The sequence below is a fragment of the Polypterus senegalus genome, chromosome 17 (genome assembly GCF_016835505.1).
Source record: "Polypterus senegalus isolate Bchr_013 chromosome 17, ASM1683550v1, whole genome shotgun sequence".
Lineage (NCBI taxonomy): Eukaryota > Metazoa > Chordata > Cladistia > Polypteriformes > Polypteridae > Polypterus > Polypterus senegalus.
Genome location: NC_053170.1, coordinates 99083170 through 99110788, shown reverse-complemented (window position 1 = coordinate 99110788; position 27619 = coordinate 99083170). Strand labels below are relative to the sequence as shown.

At 43.0% G+C, this 27619-nt stretch overlaps 1 protein-coding gene and 1 long non-coding RNA gene across 3 annotated transcripts; one reads left to right on the top strand and one right to left on the bottom strand.

Moving 5' to 3' along the window:
• Window positions 1–397: 397 nt before the first annotated feature.
• Window positions 398–4540, top strand: LOC120517973. Of its 2 annotated transcripts, none has more exons than XR_005631153.1 (2): window positions 398–730; window positions 3470–4540. It is a non-coding gene; the product is annotated as an uncharacterized LOC120517973 (long non-coding RNA). The 2 variants fall into 2 exon arrangements; XR_005631154.1 differs by lacking the exon at window positions 398–730 and adding an exon at window positions 834–1629.
• On the bottom strand, window positions 4113–27396 carry LOC120517970 (myosin heavy chain, fast skeletal muscle). The gene is made up of 40 exons (XM_039740516.1): window positions 27295–27396; window positions 25438–25654; window positions 25212–25355; window positions 24967–25123; window positions 23647–23674; window positions 23417–23528; window positions 23242–23334; window positions 22634–22697; window positions 22448–22546; window positions 22259–22362; window positions 21528–21666; window positions 19863–19981; window positions 19613–19762; window positions 19162–19332; window positions 18772–19081; window positions 17541–17608; window positions 16965–17052; window positions 16751–16868; window positions 16387–16510; window positions 16133–16269; window positions 15604–15859; window positions 15153–15395; window positions 14888–15064; window positions 14647–14792; window positions 14473–14563; window positions 13993–14382; window positions 13772–13898; window positions 13539–13657; window positions 13085–13281; window positions 12822–13005; window positions 12523–12688; window positions 11462–11586; window positions 11002–11310; window positions 10727–10930; window positions 10516–10641; window positions 9402–9572; window positions 9216–9320; window positions 9022–9117; window positions 8010–8141; window positions 4113–4240 (listed from the first exon to the last, which is right to left on the bottom strand). Exons 2-40 carry the CDS (start codon window positions 25639–25641, stop codon window positions 4220–4222), a joined length of 5814 nt encoding a protein of 1937 aa, XP_039596450.1. The 5' UTR covers window positions 25642–25654; window positions 27295–27396; the 3' UTR covers window positions 4113–4219.
• Between the last annotated feature and the right edge of the window lie 223 nt (window positions 27397–27619).

The window sequence follows — 27619 nt, the reverse complement described above, 5'->3', positions numbered from 1 at the left end:
TAATAATAATGTGACACACAAAAACTACAACAAGCAGCCGCATATTGGAACGCAAGAAATCCTTTAAAAAGGCTTCAAGATTATATTTTCTTCATTAACAACTTCGTGCAAAAGACCAGCAAAAGAACACACGTGTTAATAAACAAACGGCACCCATTCGGAGAACATTTCACACGTGCGTGCAAAGTGACACTTATTTTGTAAATACCGATTTAAAGGCCGTGAATAGTAAAGAATAAAGTCTATCATCATCATCATCATCATCATCATCTTATTATTATTATTATTATTATTATTATTAGTATTATTAGTATTATTATTATTATTAGTATTAGTATTATTATTATGATGATGATGATGATGATGATGATGATGATGGTGATGTTTTCGCCATTAGCTATCCCCGTATATCGCTCTTGTAATGCTTGCATACATTCTTAAAGGTGTCGTGTTAAGTTTAGCAGTGCCACGGGCGCGTTATTAGGTTCACGTTCAATCGAAACGCCAGAAGGAAAACGAGAATTGATACGTGCAGATAAATTTGGGGAACTCCAAAAATGGCAAATGAGTGAATGTGCTGAGACGACGGAATAATTTTATAAAGGTGACACCAGAAAGACGTCTGCCATTTGCCCAAGCTCTGAGCGTGCGTTTACCGGGCTTGTGCTTCTTTATCCGATTTTCATTTTAACAATGAAGAAGTGATAGAAGGAGAGCCAATTGTCTTCAGGTAAATGCAAAACGCAAATAGGTGTGTAAAGGTCTGTCCTGGCGTCAACACTGAGAGCGCATTTGCATCACTTTTAGAAGTCGACGTTTACTATGTTGTAAAAGTTTAGGAACTAAAACGGTTTTCTTACTATTATCGTCATTTTTATTGTTGTTGGTATTATTGATAATATGTATTTTTTACTTAGTGAGAGCGAACGTAGAGCGCTTACACAAATTTACACCTGCGTGACAAGATAACTGCAGGGTGCACAGCACGTCTGCCTAAAGACAAACTTGAAGATAAAGAAACAGTAAGATAGAAATCAGGCACTGGTGTTTATCTATATTTAAACCATCAAGTCCGGTTTGAACCTGAGAAGGTACAGGCTTCATAAATACTGTAAATGAAGCTTTGTATATTTTTAGGTATGTTATACAGTATATATACTTGTTCTTATGCAACACTTATCATTATATAATACGCGTATTCCAAGGAGTTCAGAGTCGTTGCGAAACGAAGCGTGTGCAGCATCAGACTGGGTGCCTGTCCGTCACATCACTGGGAGGTTCAGCGACACACGTGCCCCCAACTCACACTGGGCCAACCGAAATGCTTACATTAACGTTACATCTTTGGGAAAGTGGAAAGAAGCCCCACATAGACACCCGGAGAAGGTATACGACTCCATTCGGGGAAGGGCAGCGCGGAAGATTTAAGTCCAGATTACTGGACTGTACTGAGAGCTGCGCCACTGTGCTACCCACAAAACGAAGCTGATATCCAGTTAGCCGTTGGCGTGCCGGGAGTTCATTTTCGTGTCACTCCATCGGGCCCTAAACAGGACAGAAAGGGAGCCAGTCCTCCAGTGCCAGGCACAAAATATGAATCGTCTCTGACTGGGCACTAGTCTCTGGCAGGTTATTTATTTGTTTGTTAGCTTGTTTGTTTGTTTGCTTCCTTCTTTCTTTTGTTTACTCTCCTTTTTCTAGCATTCCGCTTAATGCATGTCAAATAATATTGTTGTGTATTGTCACATTCTTAACAACTAAAATCACAATACTCAATTTTGCTACTTGCTGGCCATTAGTACGATTTTTATACCTAGAAAGTAACGAATGGTATGATGATGCATTCATCCAGATAAAGTTGGTAAGAAAGTCTCGAATTCTAATGCTTTTAAAAATATAGTGGTGATTTATATAGCATATAATAATAATAATAATAATCATATAATAATAATAATAATAATAATGCCGTCACCTGGAAAAGGGGTTTCCGAAAATGCTGTATTACTACTACTACTACTACTAATAATAATAATAATAATAATATCTAGTTTCTTTCTTATTAGGTTTATTGCACCCTTATTTAACACCCAGAGCGCATGAACAAAGTGGTCTGATTTTACAGTTTTAATACTGTCTTCTGAGCTAAATTGAGGGAATGGTCACTTCCAGTTAAATTCTAAGATGTCATTTCAACTCCGACGTCGGTCTTCTTGTATTATTAGGTCGCGTTGTCTCATTTAATTTCCCACTCCGTTCTGTGGCGCTCAGCCGGCTGCAGAGTTTTGAGTTTCCTCCAAGTGCAGCCACCCGGTGGGATATAACAGCTGGCCGAGCCCAGGACGTCTGCAACTGGTAGAGGGGCTGTGGTTGAAAAATCTTCTAATCCAAGCCCTGTTATCATTCCTGGAAGGCTGTATCTGCTGTAATTAAACAAGTTATACATGAATGTAGATAAATTATTTCAATATTTGAAGTTGTATTTATGGAGTTGGCAGAGTTATTTTTTCTATGCCCTGTATGACCCATCGACGGGACGACAGTGAATCCCCGACAAAGAGCTCCGCAGGTCCGTCAAATGCTAGACGAGCAGTGGCTCCAGGCGCCAGCAGGTAAAGCAGATTTTACATTCGTGAAGACTCAGGGTGAAAGGTTAACACGGATAGGATCATAAAAGTGTGAGGTAAACTGCTGTGAGGGTTCAGCTCGCATGTGTTTGTCGGAACAGCTTATTCTGCGTGTTTCACGAATATTCCGGTTTTTGTGAGACCAACAAAAGGCAAATAACAGTTGAACGTATTATTATTGCCGATGTCTTTATTCAAAGCGGCTTACAATATCTGACAGTGGAAATTTAGTTACTTTTCTTTTAGTTTCTTCCATTTGAAGCACATGCAGGTGAAGATCTATACGCAAAGTCACACTGGCACATTATAGCGGGATTTGAACGCGCAGCTTTCGATTAGAGTCCTAAGAAGTACTGCACAGCCATGTCGGGATAGTGGCGACAGCACAGCCTGGAAGACGGTAAGGTTTCCCTGCTGATCGTTAGAAATGTGGCGCTTATGAGCTGATACTGGAGATAGATAAACAGATATGAAAGGCACTATATGATAGATAGATAGTGTGTGCATGTGCCTGTGTATGTCTAACACGAGTACATTTAAAGGCGCTATGAGAGGGAACAGCTGATGGATTATGAAATTCTCATTTCTCATGTGTGGCCATCAGTACTGAAATATTAATATTTGTATGAATTGTGCGCATTTTCTTCTGACACTACTCAAGTTGAAATACACATCATACTGTGAAAAATGGGAATGCCAGAAAACCACCATGAAATTGTCTGTTCAGTTTATTTTTTTTGTTTGCTTGTTTCAAGACTGACATTTATCGATTTGGCTGACACCTTTATCCAAGGCGACTTACACCATTTATGATACAATTGGTTCCATTTCTTTTGTGTTTCCAGTTGGAGCCCAGGCAGGGGAAGTGACTTACTCAGGGTCACACGGTGGAGTCAGGATAACCCTGCAGGGTCTGAAGTCCAAAGCCTTTATGACACCGTCTGCACAGGGCGTGAACTTCGTCGCATCCACGAGACCAACCCCCATGGTGGAGTTATCAAGTTGTCGTCTTTGTCGTGGACGACATTAAATGAGGTGACTGCTATAAATGGCGCTTGTGTGGGTGGGGCTGTGCGATGGACTCAGGGTGGGTTCAAGCCCCGTGACCATCTTGAACACTTCTCTGGAAAATGCAGATTCCGAGAAGGGGTGGGTAGACACATAAGATTAATTTGAAGGTGGTGAATCTGAAGTGTATGGAGTATTTTATTTATAGGAAAGAACCCAATGGTTCTTCAGATAAAACATAGCGTGGCGTATAGTTATGGCATTGGACTTCAACTCCTGCTTGGTGGTCCAAATCCCACCTCTGACACTGTGTGACCATATAAGTCACTTCTCCTGGCTGGGCTCCAATTATATATATCTCAAATGGTGTATTAGGTCGCCTCGGATGAGATTAAACGTAATGGCGTATTCCTTATCACGGAGGTATTTTGAATGCGGGGTTTGTACACGAGAAGCATAAAAAATGCAAAAGAAGAGACATTTCAGTGACACTTTTTATTTGTCAAATAAAAAGGTGGAAGAGTTCACATTTAAATTCATATTGTATGATTTTCTGTGGTCCATCCGTTGAGTTATCCTCTAATGTCTTACTCTTCACCTTCTTTGACCTAAAAATAAAACAGAAAAGCACAACATCAGTTCAGACTCCTCGTTTGTATTGCTCGTTAGAAAAGCGCGCACTTCTTTAAAGTACTTGCCATGCACCACTCTCCGCTTACAATAAATCGATGTCTTATTTATTTTTATTTTTTTTCCTGATGGCAATTCGATTTCTTCTTTAGAATACGTTCCTGGTGTTCTAAATATTACAAAATGTGCATGAAAGGTTAGCAAAGGAGCGAGTTAGTGACTGCAGATTTACCGTCTAACCCGTGGGAGCGGAATGGTTTGGGGGGGCTACTGCCGGGCGCGGAAAAACGACCGTCTGCTCCGAGGAGCCGACAAACATCCAAATGTTTACCGGACCGGCTAGAGACCCCCAGAGTCCATCTGTTTTTACTGAATCTACAGCAGTTCTGCAGCAGGAAGCATTTAATTTCGATGGATGTGCAGATTGCCCTGGCCGATCGCCGCCAATTTCAGTCCTGCTATGGCTCCGTTCCCATCTCGACACATGGCTCGTATTTTTAGACGGCGAGGTGTGATCCGAGAAGAAGCTCCAAAAATGGAGTGGAGCAGGTTTAGTTTTAATTGAATTTAATTAATGATATTAAAAAAAAAAATGTGGCTCCGGTCCAGCACCTCTGGAGTTTCATTCTCGGAGTGGATCGGGTGGCCAGTTTGGAATCTCTCGAATGCCGCGATCAAGTTCATCACACATGAACATTTACGGCCAAAATTTAATATGCTCCAGGAGTAGCGGCCATTAGGGTCTTAATGAAAAGTTCTGTGAGTCCTCTGTGAAGACCCCTTAAAACTATACAGCAAGCTAAGATGACACCGGGTGGGTGCGCCTGTGCTCTTCTTATTCGCTGCGTGTCTTTCACGATTCTAACGGTCTACACAGTGCCGTCTATATTATCTATTTTTAAAATGCTGTTCGTTATTTATATACAGTGGACACAGAAAGTACTCGGTTTCATTTTAACACATTTCCAAAACTTTCTGAAAACACGTATGGGTTATTCAATGTAAACTGATGGGCAAAAATGGCGAATTTGACCGTTCAAAATGAAATCTATAGCACAATAAGGTGTGCAGAAAGTGAAGGGGTCTTAATATTTTCTAAATACACTGTACTGTATATTATATAGTATTTTTCATATCTGTCTCTCTAGTTATCTGTCCATCCATCTCTAGTGCCTTTTACATTATACATGCAACTTGTTAGCAATCGCATAGTTCTTTTATTCAATCTAATATATAGTAAATTTTTTTTATCTATTATATAGTGCCTCAAAGCTATATTCATAACATTTTATAGTATACAGTGATACAGTTTAATGTATATAATGTAATTCATGTAGCATCTTCCACAAGTGGGCACTTGGGCATCGCTTGCAGTTTTTGGGGGCTTAGTCCTTCTGGTAATGCTGCTAATTGGCGGTGGTCTGACACCTGCGATCCAAGAAGCCCTCCATTAAGGATGCGCTGCCTTAGTATTGCCCAGGCATTTGCTTCGGGTTAAGCACTGTCAGGTTCGTTGACTTTTTGCCAGTGCCGCACGCAGAATGGCGAACTGCTCCTGTAATATCTTTAAGTAGCACACATGACCCCAAAGCAATCTGTAGATACAGGACTTTTTTTTTTTTTTTTTTGTCCATATCCCATCCATTACAATGAGTTCTACGGTTTTATTTCTCCAGCGGCGTCTTTGTGCTAACCACGCCCTTCACGCCCTTTGTCACGCCTTTATTGGTGAATTTGTAGTCACGTGTTTGGAGAAGCTCGCATACTTTAGCAAGGCTGGAGATTTGCCGTCTGTCATATACAGTACAGATGTGAAACCTGGGTATACCTGATTCATTTTTGGATTCTTGGATTTAAGATATCAGCCTAATAATAATAATGTCTTTTCCAGTTCTTTGTATTCCGCACCTTTTCAGCTGGAATTAAAATTATGGCCGCTCAAGAAGCCTCTTGAGAGACAGAACAGCGGAAGGTGTTGTTTAAGAGTAAATTTAAGGATTTTTGCCAATTCAGGGTTAAAGGCAGCAGTTCAACGGCAACTGAAAGTAAAATGTCTGGTATTAAATGCTGCTATCCGTGGCAAGAACTTTGCTACCAACAGATGACATGAATTTTTACCGCTTATTATTGCAGAACTGAGATATTGATATTAGGTTAAGAGCTTTTCAGAGCATCACTTGATAGATTTATTGATAATTCTCTAGCCCTTATAATGATGATAAGAATCTGTTTTCCAGAATCTTGTCATCTCATTCCAGAGCTGCTCACAATGCTCTAATTTACGTTCTTCTTTTTGTCAGATGTTCTCGCCCATCAGGACTAAGATATCTATGAGATATGTTTAATTGGTGCATAGGTTTGTACAGATTGTGTCTGGTTGGTTAACCATGACATCACTTTGTACGGGGATCTCCTAGGGTGAAGCGTTTTCCAGAATTTTATGCTCCACCATTGCCTTGATACCTGGACGTTTGCTGTCCATATCTAGGGTGCAGTGAATGTTTTTACCAAGTGTGATGCCATAGATAGGAGGTAACGGCCACTGTTTCACAAGCACTGACAATGTGATGGAAGATGTCGTCACATTTTCTACATCATTGACACACACTCTCTCCTCCTGGTTGTATGAGGATGTAGCTTTATCTAATGCTTGCTTTTCAGCACCTAATCTTGGATGGAAAAATACAGGCTTCAGATGATGGGGTGATGGACTGCCATTTCATCCAACTAAATGGCCACTCACTGTTTACATGCGCCATCTCACGTAGTTTCAGAACAGCCTTTGCACTGGTTTTCTCTTCCACTTATGGTCCTGATGCTTTTGTAATTCCTTCACAAGTATGCTAGCTGTCTCCTCAGTTGATTGTTTGCTATTCAGATTAAGTTTTGAGGAGAATGCTTGAGTTTTTGTGGATGGAACATTTCAGATTGTTTTGTGTGATGCATTCTGATCACACGAATAACCTCATCCGCCCTTTTCTTCTGAGACACAGGGCATGCTTAGTGATCGATCTTTGGTGGAGTGACTTGACATTTATATGTCCTCTCCTGTTCTTACCATCTTTATAATCTCTCTATGTCAGCTTTCTCTTGATGGCAATGATTGATAGTGAGAGGATGTAGTTGGGAGTCACTCAGGCATCGCTCTTCTCACTGCACCGCATGATACTAAAGAGCATCCCTTTACGTAAACTGCTTCTGTTCATATAAGTTATGGAAAGGTTAATAAACTCCTCCAAGGTTGAATAGTGAATTGACGGGGAACTGAACCCGGGACCATATGCCTCACACCCCAATACTTTGGCTACTAAGGGTCACACTTCCTGAAGCCTTTGTTACATAATGCTTCTGACAGTAACCGCCATCCCAAAATGCTGATGTTGGCGTTCTCCAGTTTAAGTGTATCACTCAGGGTCACACACCGAGCCAAACAGGTGAGGACTGAACCAGTAAACCTGTGGCACGGACCTTAGCCACTAGGTGGCCACATCTGTTTACTGGTTGTCTGTTCTAAGGGGCCGAGTAAAGCCTGCTTGTGCCCAACACTGATCATCTTACATGAGAGTGGTCTACTAAGGCTTGAATTGCTAAATAATTCATATTAAAGCCTTGTACAACATCCGAATGCCTAAAAAATGTTGTCTTTTTTTTTTTTATTCTACTAAAAATTAGGTCAAATACAGTCTGCCAGTTTCTTAGTTCGTAGTTCGTGCCTCTGTTTCTGTGGCACATAAAGGAGAAACTCACCTTGCCAACGTCTCGGCTCTTGGCCCTCAGCTTGTTGACCTGGGATTCTGCAATGTCCGCCCGCTCCTCTGCTTCCTCCAGTTCGTGCTGCACCTTCCTGAATTTGGACATGTGGGAATTTGCCTGTTCCTCCTGAAGTGTGAAAAGGAAGATGAATTGATTATGGAGGTGCTGTGGCATTGCCATTCATTCTGATACATCTCAGCTACTGCCATGTTGGCCATCACTGAATGGGGATATGAGAAGTAAGTACAATGACATTCTTAAAAGGTAACACCGAAGTGTCCTTTCACATACTTTGTACATCAGCCCAATAACGATGATTAAACACCTTGAAATAACGGAAGTGGCCGTCCCTGAGTGGTGACAAATATGTTGAAATGTGGTGGGCCATTCCCATCTGTGGCTGTTTTAAATATTTTGACACACTCTTTTTTTTTTTTTTTCAAAGTGCTGCATAAAAGTTGAATTTAACGTTGACCTGTGGAAATGTCTGCTGTTATACAACCTAAAGATTATTTGTTTGATTGATTTAATAAACTTGATGTTTTTCTCCAAAAGCGACTTTCTCATTTTCTTTCCTCACATAATGTCTCTAATGCCCACTGGCAAGTCTATCCCTACATCATGTATTGCAATCTACAAAACATGGGGGACCGTCAGCTCAAAGGAGCCTTTGATCCTTGCACTTCATTGTTGTTGAGATTTTCCATTTTCCATTGTTGCTTTGTTCTTCTTTATATATTAAAGAGTTGCGAGTGGCTCCAGGCAAGGCTTACCAATAAGGCACCTCAAGAGCTACGAGGCAGTAGAACTAATCACCATGGCCTGAGGTTTCTCTGTTTTGAGCTTTAAATGTAACAATAACTTGAAATTTAGGTGACACCCCCCCAAGAATACCTGGCAGTGACCAACTTCCTACCAAGGCTGGTCTGTGAATGCTTTAGCCCAGAAATGAATGCCATCCTCAGCACAGAGCTCTCCCGTTATTTACAGATTCATATTCACTCACCGATTCCTCAGCCTGCCTCTTGTAGGCCTTGACTTTCAGCTGCAGCTTGTCAACCAGATCCTGAAGCCTGAGCAGATTTTTCTTGTCCTCCTCAGACTGTAAGCAAAAAACAAAATTTGAACTTAAGGGTAACAACCTCTGAAAGAGTGGCCAGCAAATCACCCGGAGTGGATAACAGACTAAGTGATTTGTACCTGGTAGCTGAGCTCCTTGACCCTCCTCTCATACTTCCTGACGCCCTTGATGGCCTCAATACCACGTCTCTGTTCGCCTTCCAATTCATTTTCCAGTTCCCTCACCTAGAAGGAAGAGAAGCACGTTAGCTGAGGCTTCCTTTCCGTGTCAATTCAACAGGCCGGGGTGTTCAAGACGGGACATACCCTGGCCTCCAATTTCTGGAGCTGCTTCTTGCCACCCTTCATGGCCAGCTGCTCAGCCTCATCCAGGCGGTGCTGCAGGTCCTTCACGGTCTGCTCCAGGTTCTTCTTCATCCTCTCCAGGTGAGCGCTGGTGTCTTGCTCCTTCTTCAGCTCCTCTGCCATCATGGCAGCCTGTAAAGAGCATAAAATAACAAGAAATATTCTCAAATCTATATAATACAATCATTGGTCTCAAGTGTCCAAGCCTATCCTAATAGCAGTGGGTTCAAGGAAAGGAACCGACCCCATAGAGTGGGCAGGTTTATTGCAAGGCCCACCTAGCCATATACTCACCTGGGGTCCCAAATTAGAATTGGCAGTTACCTTAACCTGCACATCTGTTGGGGATGTGGGATGAAAAATGAAATGGCAAGGGTACCTCTCAATTTGCCCTCCCTCTCGATCTCTCCCCCTGTGATCTCTCACTTAAAGTCACCTCCCCACCGTTAATTCCATTAGACCCTGTCAAGTGTCAGGCTTTAAATCCTACCCTGATGTTCTTTGAAACCAACCCCTAAAATCACTTCTGGTGTCAAATCTGCCAACTGAAACTACGAGACCAGCAGATCACAGCACCCTTTACACCACCATTTTCATGATGGGCCTTGAAGGGGCAGCCTTCAGCCTTTCTTTTCTCTGACATGGGCCTGATGGTCTCACTGATTCCGACTGGTATCTTACTGCTGCAAACCAGTGGGACTGGAGATATTTCTCTAATCTCCTACCCACTAAAAAATTATTGAAGGGCCTAAAGCCTCCCTGGCATCAAACAGGTTCCCTCTGGAGCTATTCTTAAGCCTTTGCCACTCTGGTGCCAGCTCTGGCAGGCCTTTGTTACACTGGTGCCCTATCGCAGCTTGCTTAGGAGACATTTTTGCTAAATGTTTGCTGCTTTTAATAACAAGAGTGTTTTGCAAAGGGGATTAGGTTCGTGTTGAAGAAAGATGATTGGTGTTGCCCACCATCATGCATTCAGCTTCACATCTTTAGCTGTACAGTCCTGTTGGTAGACCATGAACTTTCACGTCATGCAGTAAATATTCATTTTAGAATGGATCGGCTCTCTGTGACTCACATCAGTGATGGACTTCTTGGCCTTTTCTTCTGCATTTCTTGCTTCCTGAATGGCGTCGTCCACCTCTCCTTGCAGCTGGGAGATGTCAGACTCGAGCTTCTTCTTTGTGTTGATAAGACTGGTGTTCTGTGTGAAGAGAAACAAGGAGTCAGCGAAGAAAGAGGCAGAATGAGAATGGAAGACTATGCCCACCTTAAAAAAACTGGCCAACCTGAGTGTGCAGCAGCTGTACGCGCTCACTGGCGTCGATGAGCTCCTGTTCTGCCACCTTGCGGCCCCTCTCTGTCTGTTCCAGAGCAACTCTCAGCTCCTCAATCTCAGCCTGCATCAGGTTATTCCTGCGCTCCACCATGGCTACCTGCTCCTTCATGTCTTCTGAAGCTCTGACAGCATCGTCCAGGTGCAGTTGGGCATCCTGTTGACACATTAGGTCTTTAGACCACCATATCAACTATCAACAAGCCGGTTTTAAAATGTCTTTCCTACCTTAAGCTGGCCTTGGACGTTCCTGAGCTGCTTCTGGGCCTCAGAAGCTTGGCGGTTGGCGTGGCTCAGCTGGATTTCCATCTCATTGAGGTCACCCTCCATCTTCTTCTTGATCCTCAGGGCGTCATTTCTGCTGCGAATCTCAGAGTCCAGGGTGCTCTGCAGAGACTCAAGTGCCCTCTGGCTGTTCCTCTTGATCTGTTCCATCTCCTCGTCCTTCTCAGCAATCTTCCTGTCCACTTCAGACTTCACCTGGTTCAGCTCAAGCTGGATGCGGAGGATCTTGGACTCCTCATGCTCCAGTGAGGCCTATTCAGAAAAGGAATAAGAACAGGTCTATGTTTGTGCAACGTGACAAGGAAGCAGCAGACCCAAGGCAGTGCTTGACATTCAGCAGAATCGAGGTTTTAATTTGACATGCCAGATCCTGCCTAAGGCTGAATCACAATTAATGAAATACCTCAGCCTCCTCGAGAGCACTTTGGATTTCACACTTTTCAGTTTCAACCTGCTTCTTGGTCTTCTCCAGCTCATGGATCATCTTTCCACCTTCACCTATCTGTTCTGTAAGATCTGAGATCTCCTCTGTATGGAAGAATGGGGAAAAAAAGCAATAAATCAATGTTCTCAATAAATTAGAAGTCAAATGAACAATGCCAAAAAATAAAGTGCTTAATAGAAATTATTATAGAGGTTATTTGGTTTTGGGAAAAGAGACATAGTGGAAGGTCAGTTAAAGAGAAATAAACAGTGGTCACTATATACACTATATCTATACTGTGGCTGGATGGAAGGAGCCAACTAAGATGAAAGTAATTTAAGGACCAAGAGATGAAAGCCATATTCAAAAGGAATGTACAAATAGTGTTAGAAAACAGACTTTGGGTCAAAACTGCCAAAGAAAAAGATTATCTAAACCAGAAACATGGGGACAAAATCAGTCTCGCAAAAATGTTGTCAATAGAGATCCTAACCATAACAAAATCATCGCTTTTTTAACTAGACTTAAATTCGGAAAGTTTCATTTAAAGTTCAATAAGGTGCCCAAAACTGGGACGTCAAACAATATGTGCCACCATCTTCAATAGGTGTACTGCAATGATGTCAGATACCAACTTGGCGCCCTGATATGTTTATCAATGTGCACAGCAATAGTAAATAACATGCCGAACTATAATAAATGAACAAAATCATTACAGCTATTTGAAACAATAAAATGACAAAGCATCGTTATAAAATAAAAGTCCATATATTATATAGCACTTTTCCCATATTCAAAGTGTTTCCCAAATATTTAAAGGTTTACAACAGAAATAGAAGCGTGGAGAAAACTCAAATAAATTACACTCTATAAAAACTACTGTTCAAACAAGACAAAATAAAAATTAAATGCATGAAATACAACGTTGTGGGCTAGTATAACAAACAAATAATAAAAGGAATGAAGCAGGAGTAGATAGTACACCCTCAAGACCAAACTTTCGAAATGAAATGGTACACAAGCCATTCACAGTCACTTACGCTGCAGGTTCTTGTTCTCCCGTTTCATTGTCTCCAGGTGTTCCAGGGCCTCCTCATAAGAGTTCTTCATCTTGAAGAGCTCGGTACTCAAAGAGCGGGCCTCTTTCTGGGCTGCCTCCAGCTCGGCCTGGCCCTCCTCAAACTTCTGCTTCCATTCTGCCAGGACCTGAAACGGTATCATAAAAGATCAGCATCAAGAAGAAGCTTTCTTGGTGAAAGATTTCAGTAAGAACCAAGCAGAGCCACCAGGTGTGTTTGCTACCACCGTCAAAGTGGAGTCACTGAATTGTCTTGGGTACCTTGTCAAAGTTCTTCTGCTTCTTGTCGAGAGCAGCGGCCTGAGCGTTGGCCCTCTCCACGTCAATCATCAGGTCCTCCACCTCACCCTGAAGTCTCTGTTTGGTCTTCTCCAGAGAGGCGCACTTGGAGTTCACAGCCTCAATGTGCTCCTCAGCTTCTTGAAGGCGCTGGGCCAACTTCTTCCTGCAGATGGCATTCAGATTTATAACAGGACATCTCACATGAAACAATGTGGATGTGAAAGGCAGAAGGTTCCACTTACTTGGCTTCCTCCAGCTCCTCTGTTCTCTGGATGGCGTCAGTCTCGTATTTGGTTCTCCACTGAGCCACCTCGCTATTGGCCTTGGACATGGAGCGCTGCAGCTCAGCCTTGGCCTCCTGCTCCTCTTCATATTGTTCACGGAGGAGGTCGCAGTCATGACGGGCAGATTGTAAGCCATGAGCCAGAGCGTTCTTTGCCTATGAAAAGAAGACAATAGAATTTCAGAGTGAAGAATAGGAACCCACCTCAGGTCCTAAAAGTAAGGGTTTGTCTATGTGTTGTGCACTTAATTCTAGAAGATTACTTGGAAATAAAGGTTTTGCCTGATGTTAGGTTTAGTTCATGTAATTACTGTATACATTAATAAGAATTATTCTTAAATTAAGGTCCGTTAATTGTATGGCCCAGTGTACACTCTACATGGTGTTCTTGAGGATGGAATGGTAGTTTGAACCTTTGTCTCTTCCTCAATTTGTCTCTTCAGTTCTTCAATTTGTTGTGTGAATGCTTGTTTGCCTCGAGTAAGCTGGGACACCAAAGTTTCCTTTTCTTCAAGCTGTCGAGAAAGTTCACCTGAAAGCAACAGCATAACACAAAGTGACCTCCCCGGACATCCACCTCCATCTCGGCGCAGTTCTACACAATAACAAATTAGGGAAATAAGTGAGTGCAGTTAATAAGGCGTACCGTTCTCTGTCTGGAGTCGGGCTCTGTGAGCGTTCAGGTCGTTAATCTGTCGAATGCCTTCATCACTCTTTGTCTTGATTTCACTAAGTTGGTCCTCCAGAGTGCGGCACATCTTCTCCAGATTTGCCTTTCAGGAAGACACAAACAAGTCAAAGATGTAACATCTTGTTGCATTACAACATTAATGTCGTAGTATTAAAAAAAAAATCAGTGTTTTGTACCTTTGCCTTTGCCACCGATTCCATGTTGCTGGACAGGTCATCGATCTCCATCTTGTATTCGCTCTTCTCCTTCTCCAGCTTCTGTTTCACACGCTGGAGGTTGTCAATCTGTTCCCCAAGCTCGGCCACACTGTCGGCGTGCTTCTTGCGCAGGGCGGCGGCGGTGGCCTCATGCTGCAGGGTGGACTCCTCAAGGTCACGGCGAAGTTTCTGGAATTCGGCCTCCCTCTTCTTGTTCATCTCAATCTGAGCAGAGGTGGCACCACCGGCTTCCTCTAGCCTCTCGCTGATCTCCTCCAGCTCCCTGGACAGGTCGGCTCTCTGCTTCTCAATCTTTGCCCTGGCTGCACGTTCAGCTTCAATTTCTTCCTCCAGCTCCTCAATACGGGCCTACAGACAGATGGACTCCATACTCAAATGATGGTTGAACACAAAGATCTAACATAGCTGGCTAAGCCCAGATCTTGTGTTTTCCGTTACCTGCAATTCCTTGATCTTCTTCTGCAGTTGGGCGCCCAAAGCTTGCTCATCCTCAATCTTGCTGAGGTATTGGCTTATTTCAAAGTCTTTCCTGCAGATCAAGCATTTAGATGATTAGTTAGCACACTTGCTACCTCCTTATCTCAGGTACCTTGTGAAGGTGCACCATCTTACTTCTTGAGCTTCTCATCTGACTGCTGTTTATCATTCTCCAGATCCATGACCGATTCCTGGGACAGCTTCAGGTCACCTTCCAGCTTTCTCTTGGCTCTCTCCAGGTCCATGCGCAGTTTCTTCTCCTGCTCCAGTGAACCCTCAAGCTGTGGGAAACACAAGGGACAAATGAGGAGTGTCTGACCCTTTGATATTCTTCAGCACATCATGAAGCACCTTCCACCGATGTTTTTAATCTTACATCGTCCACTTGTTGTTCCAGCTTAGTCTTGGCTTTGGTCAGGGTGTTGACTTTGTCCTCCTCAGCCTGCAGGTCATCCAGGGTCTGCTGGTGAGCCTCTTGGAGGGCTTTCTTTTCCTTGCTCAGCTTGGCGATATTCTCATCCTGAGTCGCCATTTCCTCAGTGAGGTTCTTCACCTGTGGTAAAGAGATGGAACAGAAGGGTGAACATTTGCCCAACCACACGCTGACCAGAGCTGTGGTCACAAAGAAATGGCTGAGGGACCTTGTTCTCAGTGGCATGTTTCTCCTTCTCCACTTTGGCCAAGGTGAGCTCCAGGTCATCAATGTCCTTCTTGAGTTCTGAGCACTCATCCTCCAGCTTCCTCTTCTTGGCTGTCAGCTCGGCGTTCATTTCCTCCTCATCCTCCAGCCTTTCATTGATCTCCTTCATCTTGGCCTCCAGTTGAATCTTGTTCTTAATGAGACCTTCACATCTTTCCTCTGCATCTGCAAGACCCTCACTTTCCTGTAAAGCAATAATTTCAACTGAATAGAACACCATATTTAAATTTCCATTGACAGTTATGGCCAACATGTTCTTTACTGCTGCTTTGTCCGATGAGGCCACGAACCAAAGAAAATGTATTCCAAAGTAAAAAGTAACAGTACAAGTGTTTTGTAAAATTTCTGATTCTTGTGATGGAGAAGTTTTACAACTTTCATTGACCACTTACAGACTGGACTTGTAGCTGCAGGTCGTTCTTCTCCTGGAGGAGAGACACCATCTTCTCCTCAAGCTCCTTCCTCTTGGCCTCGGCCTTGGCCAGGTCTTCCTTGCATTTGGTGAACTCCTCCTTCATGTTGGCCATCTCCTTTTCTGACTCTGCACTCTTCAGAAGAGGCTTGATCTTGAAGTAGAGCTTCATCCATGGCCAGTGCTTGACATTCATGAAGGAGCGGATGTTGTACTGGATGGAGAAAATTGCTTCTCTGTATAGAGGATGAAAGGAGACATGATCTGATTTAAGAAGAGTGTGCCACCTTGCAGCATCTCCGACATGGCATAATGGACCACATAACCTGCCTGCGGGCCACATGTTAAAATTTAAATAAGTATACACCGAATCAGTCTTTGTTAATTATCTTGGGATGAAGTTTGTTATTAAAAGATGCCATATAACATAACATTTGTTAGGTGGTTTGTAGGAAATCTGAGAGTCCTCCTTGCTTCCAAAAAAAGGCAATTTGAGTAAAGTCATTCACCTCCTCTCCATCATCTTCACAAACTCCTTCCTCATGACGTAGCCTCTGCAGACGGCCTGAGTGCGGGTGATCAGAAGGGCCAGTTTTTCATCTCGCATCTCCTCCAGGGTACCCAGCAGACCGGCTTTGAAGAACACCTTTGGAGAATACACAAAGGGCAAAGAAGCATTCGGTCAACCCTGGCCATCAAGAGGTAGTCAATAAACGGGGTGAGGGGGAGGAATAACAAGCAGTGACCACAAATGGGCGCTCACCTTGGTGTGTCCAAATTTGTACTGAGTGTGGTCAACATCAATGGAGCCCAAGAGCTTCTCTGAAGCCTTCTTGCTGTCAATGAACTGCCCCTCGGGGATGGCGCTGGCATTCAGCACTTTGTATCTGGAATAAAATTTGAGAAAAAGGAGGCATACTGTAATAAAGCAGAACATGCCACGTGGACATTTAAAATACAGCGTTATTACCTAGGTCCAAATCTAGCTTAATTTTAATATGCTGTTTTGAAGAAAGTCATGATAAATTATAATTGTTTTCTAAACCTGCTTGGTGTCTGAAAAAGTCATAATAATAAAAATAATTGATAAAAATATGATATGTATAAGAAAATTGATATAAAAAAACCTCTGCTTGAAGTCACCGTAGAGGATTCTGCTGGGGAATCCCTTTCTGCAGATTCTGATGCCCTCCAGCACACCGTTACACCTGAGCTGGTGGATGACCAGGTGGTTCTCCATGGCACCTCAGAAGGCAAAGCAGAACGTTTATTGACGCTTATTCATGGAGCATACGCCATCCATAAGGGAGTCGACAAAAATGATCATTCGCCTCAACTTACCTGGCGTCTTAGTCTCATTGGGGATCAGGCACCGCACAAAGTGTGGGTGAGTGCTCCTCAAGTTGGACATCAGCTTGTTCAAGTTCTCCTGTGGAGCCAACAGTGGTGACAGCATTAAGCACACATTCAGAAAACAAAATGTCCCAAACATTCATTCTGTCATACGCTTGAAAAACGAAAACTATACGTCGTATTCTCATTAAAAAGCAAAGAATTACACGAGATGTTTTGACTTAGTTGGCTTCATGTCCCTTTAAATGAAAGGGGAAATTCAAGAAGAAAGACAATCCATTTCAGTTAGCTCAGCTTTAGTGATCTGGAAACTTTTTCTGGCTGAATGACTTCAACTCTTACTCAAATGATCCCACTACCTATGCTGCGGTACTTAGAACATACAGGAGCTCCAACAAGTGAAGGTTCAACTAAACTCATTCAGTCCATCGCTCATTCATTTAATACGCACTCAGCAGTCAACAGTCAGGTTAAAATGGGATGAAATCTGACAGGACTGGCTACTTCAGCGCAATAAAGACAATCAGCAAAATGGAAGAGCAAAAGAATAAAGGCAGCACCCACCCTGAAGAGAGCAGACACGGTCTGGAAAGAAGAACCCTTCTTCTTACCGCCCTTCTTGCCACCGCCCTCTGAATGTAAGGAAACAGAATGACATGATGTTCAACTGCAATTTCTGTAATAAATAATATTTTGCTATACAGTATATACAGTATGTTACTGCCTGTGATGGACCGACACCCCGTTTCCTGCCTTGTGCCTGACGCTGCTGCCCACACAACTGGTGCCTGGCTTAAGAGAGTCTGAGAACGTCATGTCATGTTATGGTTTGGGACATGAAATCACGTTTTGTTGTTATATTATGTACAGTATGTTATATTAGTTATATTATGTTGTGTTATATTACATTATATTGTTTATATTATGTATCTTATTTTACTTGGCTTAGTTATGTTATGGTATTTTAAATCACTTTTTGTTTTTATATTATGTATGTTATATTATTTAGATTATGTTATGTATTATTATGTCATGTTATGTTGTGTTATGTTATTTCATGTTATATTATGTATGTTATATTACATTATATTATTTCGATTAGGTATGTTATTTTACTTTGCTTAGATATGTTATGGTATTTTAAATCCCTTTTTGTTTTTATATTATGTTATATTAGTTATATTATGTTATGTTGTGTTATATTACGTCATGTCATGTTATGTTATTCTATTTTAAATCCCTTTTTGTTGTTATATGATGTATATTATATTATTTAGATTATGCTATGTCATGTTATGTTATTTCATGTAATATTATATATGTTATAATACATTATATTATTTGGATTATGTCTGTTATTTTACTTTGTTTAGTTATGTTATGTATGTGGAATTATTTTGCACTGTTTGCTTCTATTATGTTATGCTCTGTTATTTTATATTAAGTTTTGTCATATTATGTCATGTTCTTATTACTTTTTACATTTTTGTCATGTTATGTGTCATGTCATATTACTGTATATGTTCTATGTTCTGTTATGTACGTTAAGATATGCTACAATATAATATGCTAGATATGTTATGTAGGTTAAGTTATTTTACATTTTGTTACTTTATGTTATGTACAGTATTGTCAGATATTGAACATTATGTTTCGTTATATTACTGTTTGTTAAGGTTATGCTATATAACTCTTGTGACGTTACTGTATGTTATGTAGGTTACGTTATTCATGTTATGTTATATTAGTGCTGCAATACCAGGGTGATGCATTACTATTTCATTTAATCACTCACCTCCTTCAGCAGCGGAAAAGGCCGCATACAGGAAAGCCAGCAGTTTCAGTGAAGCTTTCTGGAAGAGCCCCACAACGGTTTCATTCAGGGGGTCCTTGTTCTTGTCCAGCCAGCCAGAGATGTTGTAGTCCACAGTGCCGGCATAGTGGACCAGGGAGAAGTGGGCCTCAGCCTTGCCTTTGGCGGGCTTGGGCTTCTGGAAGTTGTTGGACTTGCCCAGATGCTGGTCATACAGCTTGTTCTTGAAGGAAGTGTCTGTGGCCTTGGGGAACATGCACTCCTCTTCCAGGATGGAGAAGATACCCATGGGCTGGTGAAAGGGAGAGGAGCACATTACTCCATAGACCTACAACAGGATCCCAATAGCTGCCTGAACTGTCAGCTACCTACCTTCTCAATGAGCTCAATGCAGGCCGCCAAGTCCATACCGAAGTCAATGAACTCCCACTCGATGCCCTCCTTCTTGTACTCTTCTTGCTCCAGGACGAACATGTGGTGGTTGAAGAACTGCTGCAGCTTCTCGTTGGTGAAGTTGATGCAGAGCTGCTCCAAGCTGTTGAACTGCATGATAACATTTACACAGAGACGAGCATAAGTTGACTCTGGTATGGCACAAAGCAGTGCAGTGGAGCAAAACTCGAGCCAAAGGTCTCAAATGTGGCAGCTTAAGTGTAGGAGCACATCAGCCCTGCAATGCACATGTCCATACAGACAGAGCAGGTGCATGCGTGTGCATGTGTGTGTGTGTGATTATGTGTAATCTACAGAAAGAAATAAATACATCTAAAAGGTTTATAAAACAGGTAATGCATATAACAATTATTAAACATAAAAAACTCACATCAAAGATCTCAAAGCCAGCAATGTCCAAGACACCAATAAAGTACTGCCTTGGCTGCTTAGTGTCCAACATCTGGTTGATACGGATCACCATCCACAAGAACATCTTCTCATAGACGGACTTGGCCAAGGCACCCACAGCGTTGTTAACCTGAATAATGCAACAAGTTTCACAATTTTTCAAGTGGAAGAGCTTGTAGTGACAAGAATACCTGATCACTTTGGCAAAAAAATAGGCTCAGCTATGGTACCTGCTGGACAGTTTGGCCTTTGGTCACAAACTCATTTCCGACTTTCACTCTGGGGTAGCAGAGGGCTTTGAGCAGGTCGGCAGAGTTCAGGCCCATGAGGTAGCTGATTTTATCAGCAACTGTGGGTAAAAAAGAACAGAAAAAAAAGAGAGGTCCATTTTAACCACTGGAAACACCCTGGGGCAATGCACCCCTCCGAGCTCCGTCATGGCCTGATTTCATCAGCAACAGAAAGTAAAAAGGGTAGGCAGTGTGAAGAAGTAGTCGCCAAGGAGCACTTAGAAAAGTCCTGCGCAAATAGTGTGTGACACAAGTGGGGGGTCAAAAGACATCAGGAGTTACAGAGGTTAGAGGACGGGTCAGTGTGTATGCGCCATTACTAGAAGAACTGTCACCTTTTAGATGTCAAGCACCTATACCCAGTTGTACAGTATGTAGCGCCATTAACAGCATGGACCTTTACAAGGGCCCTTCACAGGATAAGCTCCATAAATATTCTGCTGGCACCACATGACTGTACTCAAAGTCGTTAACACACAATATAACAAACCTCCATCCTTCCATCATCTAACTCCACTATTAAGTTAAGGGCTGAGGGAAGCTGGCAGCAGCAGAGAGGGCATGCTAGGAACGAACACTGGATGAGCTGCTTTAAAAAACTAAACACTTTTTATTGAGTCTGTCTGTTAAAACAGTGCCTTTCACAACTATCTGTCCATCCATCTCCATTCATATACAGTATATTCATATACAGTATACAGTATATACATGTATCTATATGATATACTGCCTTTCTTATCCATCTGTTTATCTACCTACAGTACAGCATCTATACCTTTCATGTTCATCTCCTCATGTCATGCTTTGTCTTTCTTATCTATGTCTGTTTATTATACATGAAATATAGATCTCTTTTCACTATATAACATAGTGCCTTTCATATCTATCTATCTGTCTATCTATCTAATCCTGCTTACTATACCAAATTATATCTATCTATCTAATCCTACCTACTATACCAAATTCTATCTATTTATCTATCTATCTAATCCTACCTACTATACCAAATTCTATCTATCTGTCTAATCCTGCTTACTATACCAAACTATCTATCCATCTATCTATCTAATCCTACCTAATATACCAAATTCTATCTATTTATCTGTCTATCTATCTAATCCTACCTACTATACCAAACTCTATCTCTCTAACCCTGCCTACTATACCAAATGCTATCTATCTATCTATGTGTTATATAGTGCCTTTCATATCTATCTGTCTGATTTCATATACATGTATCTACTAGCAGGAGTACCTGGTGCAGGTGCAGTCACCAAATAATCAACATTCCAATGCTTTGTACCAAAATCTCCCTGACTGAATAAACTGGGAATCAGCTTTGCATGCCCGTGCCAAGTGTGCAGATGCCACCTAGGAGTTCTTGTCTGATGAAGGTCCAGTCCAGTACAGTCACACTTATTGGCACGTGTTTCTATTTATCTCACGCTTGTCCTGAACCGCCTTCAGTTTTACAATTACATCAGAAGGTCTTATTGTGCTCCCTGCAAATTCTTCACCAGCCATTGTTTTATATGTCACAATGAAGTTGAACTTGGTCACCTGTCTAACACAAACTGAACTAAGTGCCCGAGTTTGGGTGTCTACCTTCAGTGCCATCGGGCTCAGCCTGCTCCTCTCGTTGTTTCTGCTTGAACTTCATGTTGCCGTGATGCATGACAGCGCCAGTCAGCTTGTAGATGCCAATTTTCTCTTCAGGAGTGAAACCCAGGATGTCAATGGCAGTCTAAAAGAATAAGACGTACCCATTTGTTATAACAGCATTCAAGTTGTGCAGAACGAGAGACCTTTGATGTCTCTCAGTCGTCTTCAGCATTTGCCATAATAAACACTTGTGCTCAGGTGGGCTGTTTCATAAATCAGGAGAAGAAAACTATGAAACAAACGGGAACAGGGGACTAAAGTGGGAGGATTTACCAGGCGCCTGTCAGCAGTGGGCACCTTCTCGAGATGTTTTTTTTACAAGTACAGCATGCAATGTGCTTCCATAGTGACTTCCTCGGGATCAATGAGGGTGAGGTTCCTTTCATAATCAGTAGTATCTAAAGACACCTTACAAGTACGTACGTATGCACATTGCTCAATATTTATTCAATGTGGAGACTTTCAATCGCTCATTAAAAACTTAATAGTGGCACCGAAAATAATTCCTCTGCAATCTTTAGTATGACAAAGGCCGCCTGATTGTGAGATGGCCGTCCCACATTTTCCATGAGTGTGTCTCACTAGGCCACACCAGCACAAAGTGCTCACCATTCACCCAAGCAGCAAATCCCCAAGACAAGCCACGGACTGAAGAGGCCTCAGTGAGGACTTACGTCGGTGGCAATCAGCTCCTCATTGTCATTGATGCTGGGGACGGTGATCTCACCCTGGCTGACCATGGGGAAGTCGTAAGGGTTGGTGGTGATGAGCAGCGTTTCTAGAAAAATAAAAAGGCATCTCGTCAAACAACTCATAAGCAGGGAATGGAAAGCTCCAGGCTCTGGCTTGCCCAGGTCTCCTACCGATGAGCTCAGGCTTCTGGTTGGTCATGATCTGGTAGAAGATGTGGTAGCTCCTTTCAGCCGACAACTGGAAGGTCACTCTGGACTTCTCCAGCAGATCTGCAGTAAGAGATTGGCAGGAGTTACAATGTGGGACAAGATGAGAGGAGAAAACACGGAAGTCCGTTAGTCCGGGGAATTACTTACAAGTTTCAATATCAGCGGAGGCCAGCTTTCCAGTTTGGCCAAAGTGAATTCTGATGAATTTACCCTAAAACAAAACAGAAGTCGATTCATTTAGTTGAAATGGACGTGAAATGTGAAATTGAAAAAAAAAAAACCCAAAAACCTCATGGGTACCGCTTGTTTGGCAAACGCAAGTCGCCGCGGGTCAGAGACCTATGAGATAAGATGACAATGTGGAAAGAACATTCCGGATTTTTGTAAGGAAGCCAATCACTTTTTGGGGGATCAGCATCCATTTCGTTTTCTTGTCTTTCTTTTTTTTTCCTGGCTTTCCAGGCCACTTCCTGTTTTTTTCCCTCCAAGAGTGCCACCAACCTGCCAAATGCGACTTTCTACGAGTTGCCCCCTAACCCTAAGCACACAGTCCAGCCACATCTAACCAGCATTGCATCTCGGTGTTCACTGGGTTTCCAAGTATTTGTGTCAGGACTGGCTCTGTGACGGGGAGAGACCCCCAGCTTTCCACAGCTCTTTGGACGAATGACAAGGGTTGAGGACATCCGAAGTACGGATGCTAGATTGTAAAATACAAAAAACACGCAAGAAGACAGAAGAAGTGGGCGACTCACAAAGCGAGAAGAGTTGTCATTCCTCACGGTTTTGGCGTTCCCAAAAGCCTCCAGCAAAGGGTTAGCCTGAATGATTTGATCTTCAAGGGTGCCCTAGAGAAGACCCAGACAGGTAATTGAATGTGTGTGCCTTTCACTCGTCCCACACCTCCTAAACTTGTCCCGAGTGGGCTACCTTCATTTGGCCGCCGGTCTGCTCCTTCTTCTTGTCACCAACGACTGCGATTGTCGCAAAGTACTGGATGACACGTTTCGTGTTCACAGTCTTTCCGGCTCCGGATTCTCCACTGGGAGAGAACGAGAAAGAGAAGACAATGATGAGGACTCCCTGAACGTGGTTGTCTGTGACAGGAGCGACTTGCACTTATACAGGAAGGCATAGAGTTTCCTTTTATGGATACTTACGTAATCAGGATAGACTGGTTCTCACGATCTGTAAGGAAAAATGACGTCGTAAAATTAAAGGCTGTCATTTCTTATTTCAACTGCCCCACAAATTACTAGACACGGGGACATGAAGAAGCACAAGGCGCAGCACGCCGTACTTAACGTGACGAGTCAACTGGTCATAATGGAAAGTAAGACCCCCGATCACCTAGCCGTCCATCACCTCCTGGGCGTTGCATAATATTATACAGTATAAGCTTGTGCTGGGCGCTATATTAAGATGACAGAATCCTTTTTAGCATTGAGTTCCAAGGCCTCTGTGGGCAGGAGTGCCAGTGTGGCAGCACAGCAGTGGCAAAGGGGGACCCCATGAAGAAAGAACCAAAACACTGAAGGGCTACAGACTCACACCACAAAGCAGCAAACCAGCCAAATCCGGCTCAGAAGCAGAAGAGAAACTCCATTAGTGAGCCCCCCTGGACCCCCTCTGCCCACCTCCATGAGGAGACGGGCAAAGTACCACCCTTGAGGGACCCTTCGCTCACTCGTCTCACGTCACCGGTGGGTGAGGAGGTAGAGGAAGCTCCACCCCCTGCCCCGCTCCCTTTGGACTGCTCTGCCTATCACTGCTGATGGGCGTGGCCAGAGACATCCAGCCAGTGGAGTTGGGTGCAGTCCTGTTGGGTCCCGCAGGCACCGCCAGGGGGTGCGGCAGCTGGCACTCCTGAGCCATTCTGGGAAGTGTATTCGCCCCACCCGGAAGTGCAGCTGGAACTCGGCAGTCAACCACCTTTAGCACTTCCGGGTGGACTATAAAAGGGGCCAGCAGCCACCGCTCAATGGCCAGAGTCGGGAGGAGGAGGACGAAGATGCCTGGGAGGAGTAGTGGAGGAAGAAGAGTGGGTTGTGGTGACTTTCTTTTGGGGTCTGTTTTGGAACTGTGTTATGTCTGAGGGATACAGGGAAGATGTGTACCCAAGCTGAAGAGAAAGAAAAGTTCTTTTGGTTTATTTTAACGTGCCTCCGGTGTGAGTCTGTGTCAGGTCAGACGCCTATATAGCGCCTTTGTTACAATGTGTGTTACTGCCCTCAGTGTGGGCTCAAGGAGGAGGTTGGCGCTCATATACTGATGAATTATCTTGTCATTGTCACTCTAAATCAATGGACAACCCAGTGCAGTAACCTACCAAAATACTGAATGATTGAACGAAATAATGAATTGATTAGCAGATCCCTTGACCCTTATATTAATTCCAGTGTAAGCCTAATCAATGGTTGTTGGAAGGCTACATCTTCCGAAAACAAGTCCAGGAACTGAAACACAAGCCCACCACATACCTGTCAGCATGTTCTGGTAGGCATTGTCAGAGATGGAGAAGATGTGTGGTGGGGCCTCCATTCTCTTCTTGCCTCTGTAGGCAGCCACAACCTCTGGGTTGTACACGGGGAGCCACTTGTAGGGGTTCACGGTGACACAGAAAAGCCCAGAATAGGTCTGGAAACACAAGACATTCATTTAGGATGCCAAGTCCAAAGCAGCATGATGGACTGAGCGACCAACGCTCGTTTTTGAATTGACTTACGTAGATCATCCAGGCTGCGTAACGCTCTTTGAGGTTAAACAGCACGGCGGGCTCGTTCAAATGGGTCATCATGGCCATGTCCTCAATCTTGTCGAATTTGGGAGGATTCATGGGATTTACGTCATCCTCCTTGACAGTTACGGTCTGGAAGCCAAAATAAGGGGGTCAGCTGTGTCGGAGACGCGGCGAGCGCACACCCAAACCTGATTCTTTCCAAGCCGCTCACCTCTCCCTTCTCGGTCTTCACGGTGGCTTTGCCCCCCTCCTTACTCTGCAGAGTGCCCTTGACGTACAGCTCTTTGGGATCAGTCACGTAGACGGCCGATTTGGCGTCGAATGGCTTGTTCTGAGCTTCGATTCTTTCCTTCTCTGGCTTTCTGAGGAAAACGGCTGCTGGGCCATAAACGGCCATCTCCGCGTCGGTACTCATGGCTGCGGCTTAACTGGCAAGAAAAAAAAAAGGTTTGTAAAAATGACATTTTCTTAGTTTTTGTTTTTTTTTTTATTGAGGAGCCACACTGTAAAGGCACTTCATCAGCTGACCGTATGTCGCAGGAGGTTATCAATCTGCGCGTCACTCAAGCTGCGATGTGCTTTTTAATTTCTAGCCATGAAAAACGGCAAAAACATCGCATATCTGGTGTGGGCGCTCAGCATCACTTTGGGGGGGAATCGCAGAGAGTCTCGTTTGGACGAACAGCGGGTGGTCCTTAACGCCAGCTTGGGGGCTCGTCCGGGTTTTAGCGCAAAGCTGAACCGCCACAGTAAAGACAAGCGATGCTGAATAACCTTTTTAACATATGGACATAAAACACGGCTTTTTTGTTTTTTTATTAAAAATCGTGGAATCCAGTAAACCGCGGTGAGTTTATCTGCAAGAAAATCCTCTTCTATTTAATTTCAATATAACAGCGAAAATCAGCCATTGTACGGAAATACAAATTGTAAATGGACCTGTGAAAAAAGGAAAAATCCAGCAGCGTGATACGAAAAAACGTGGATTATTAAATTCACTGTACCCTTGGGGGAGCCTGGTGGCGCAGTGAAGGGCGCTCACAGACACAGCAACCTATACAATCAATTCGATTGAAATGTGAGTCTCAAGATTGATTTGTTGCATACAAATAAACCGATAAGCACGTACAACGTGCAGTGAAATGACCAGATACTCAGAGTGAAATATAGAGAAGTAGAAAATGAACTATAAAACTAAAAAGAACAATGTATATTTTAAATGTAATATGACTTACTAGAAACAATGTGAATGTTAAATATAAAGTAATAATATACAACAGTGGCAAAATAACGCAATATTTGTTCTTTTTTTATATATATATGTTTAAAAATAAATGAAAGAAAAAAGGGAGGAACTGAAGAGTTCAGGTTAACTGTTCCGATCTAAAAATATGTGGATAATGTCATCCGAGAGGAAAACTCACAATGTAATGTACAGTAGATTTGTCTTAGAAGAAGGAAAGCACCAACAGCCCAGCGCTTCATTGTGTGAGTAGTAAATTATTGGAAACGAAAACCTGAAGCTGCTCAGGCCACCCCTGCCTGACTTTGGGCTCCCAATAAAATCACCCATATTCAGGTTAGAGAAGGAACCGTTAAAGATTTAAGATCAGTGGCAGGTTCAGTAGCCACGAAGAGGTGATAGGAGAATGTTGTTGGAATAACAATGGCTTCCGTTTTTAAAGGGGCACTTGCTGTTTCCAATAATACTTGCTACGCTCACGGTTACGTATTATGTTAGGCGGATGACAAGATATTAAAAGGTTTCTTTTGTCCACGTGGTAGGCACATTGTCCAAAGCCATAGAAGCAGCAAGGAACCTCTGGGAGAATGAAACAGTCAAGCAGCGGGAGCGCACGATGGAGCCATCAGATGCCATTAAAGCGCTAGCGTGTACTGAGGAGTTCGACTTACTATCAATGCTTATACCCTGACGTGCGCAGATATGCAGTGTGTGTGTTTACGTGTGTGTGTGTGTGTGTGTGTGTGTGTGTGTGTGTGTGTGTGACTGTATGTGACTGTGAGGTGAAATGCGCCTAACTTTGTCACGTGCAGGTCAGTTTCTTACCTTTGCTGACACTGTCAGCACTCTGGGAAGCTGATGGGTTGGCAATCGGCAGCACTGCAAGGTGAAAGAAAAAACAAGAACATTAACAATTTCGTTTAATGTTCACATATTATTATTATTATTATTATTATTATTATGGCTCTTAGGTTTAGTTCATGTTTTCAATAAATGTGTAAATCAGCTATCTTTTCTTGTGAGAAATCTACTTTAAAAGAAATAATCTAACAAGCCAGAGTTTCAATAACCATCCGGTTAATCAGGCCGATTTCTTTCTCAAACACCCCCGACTGCTGCGCACACACCTGTGGTCCGCGCGCACAGACCC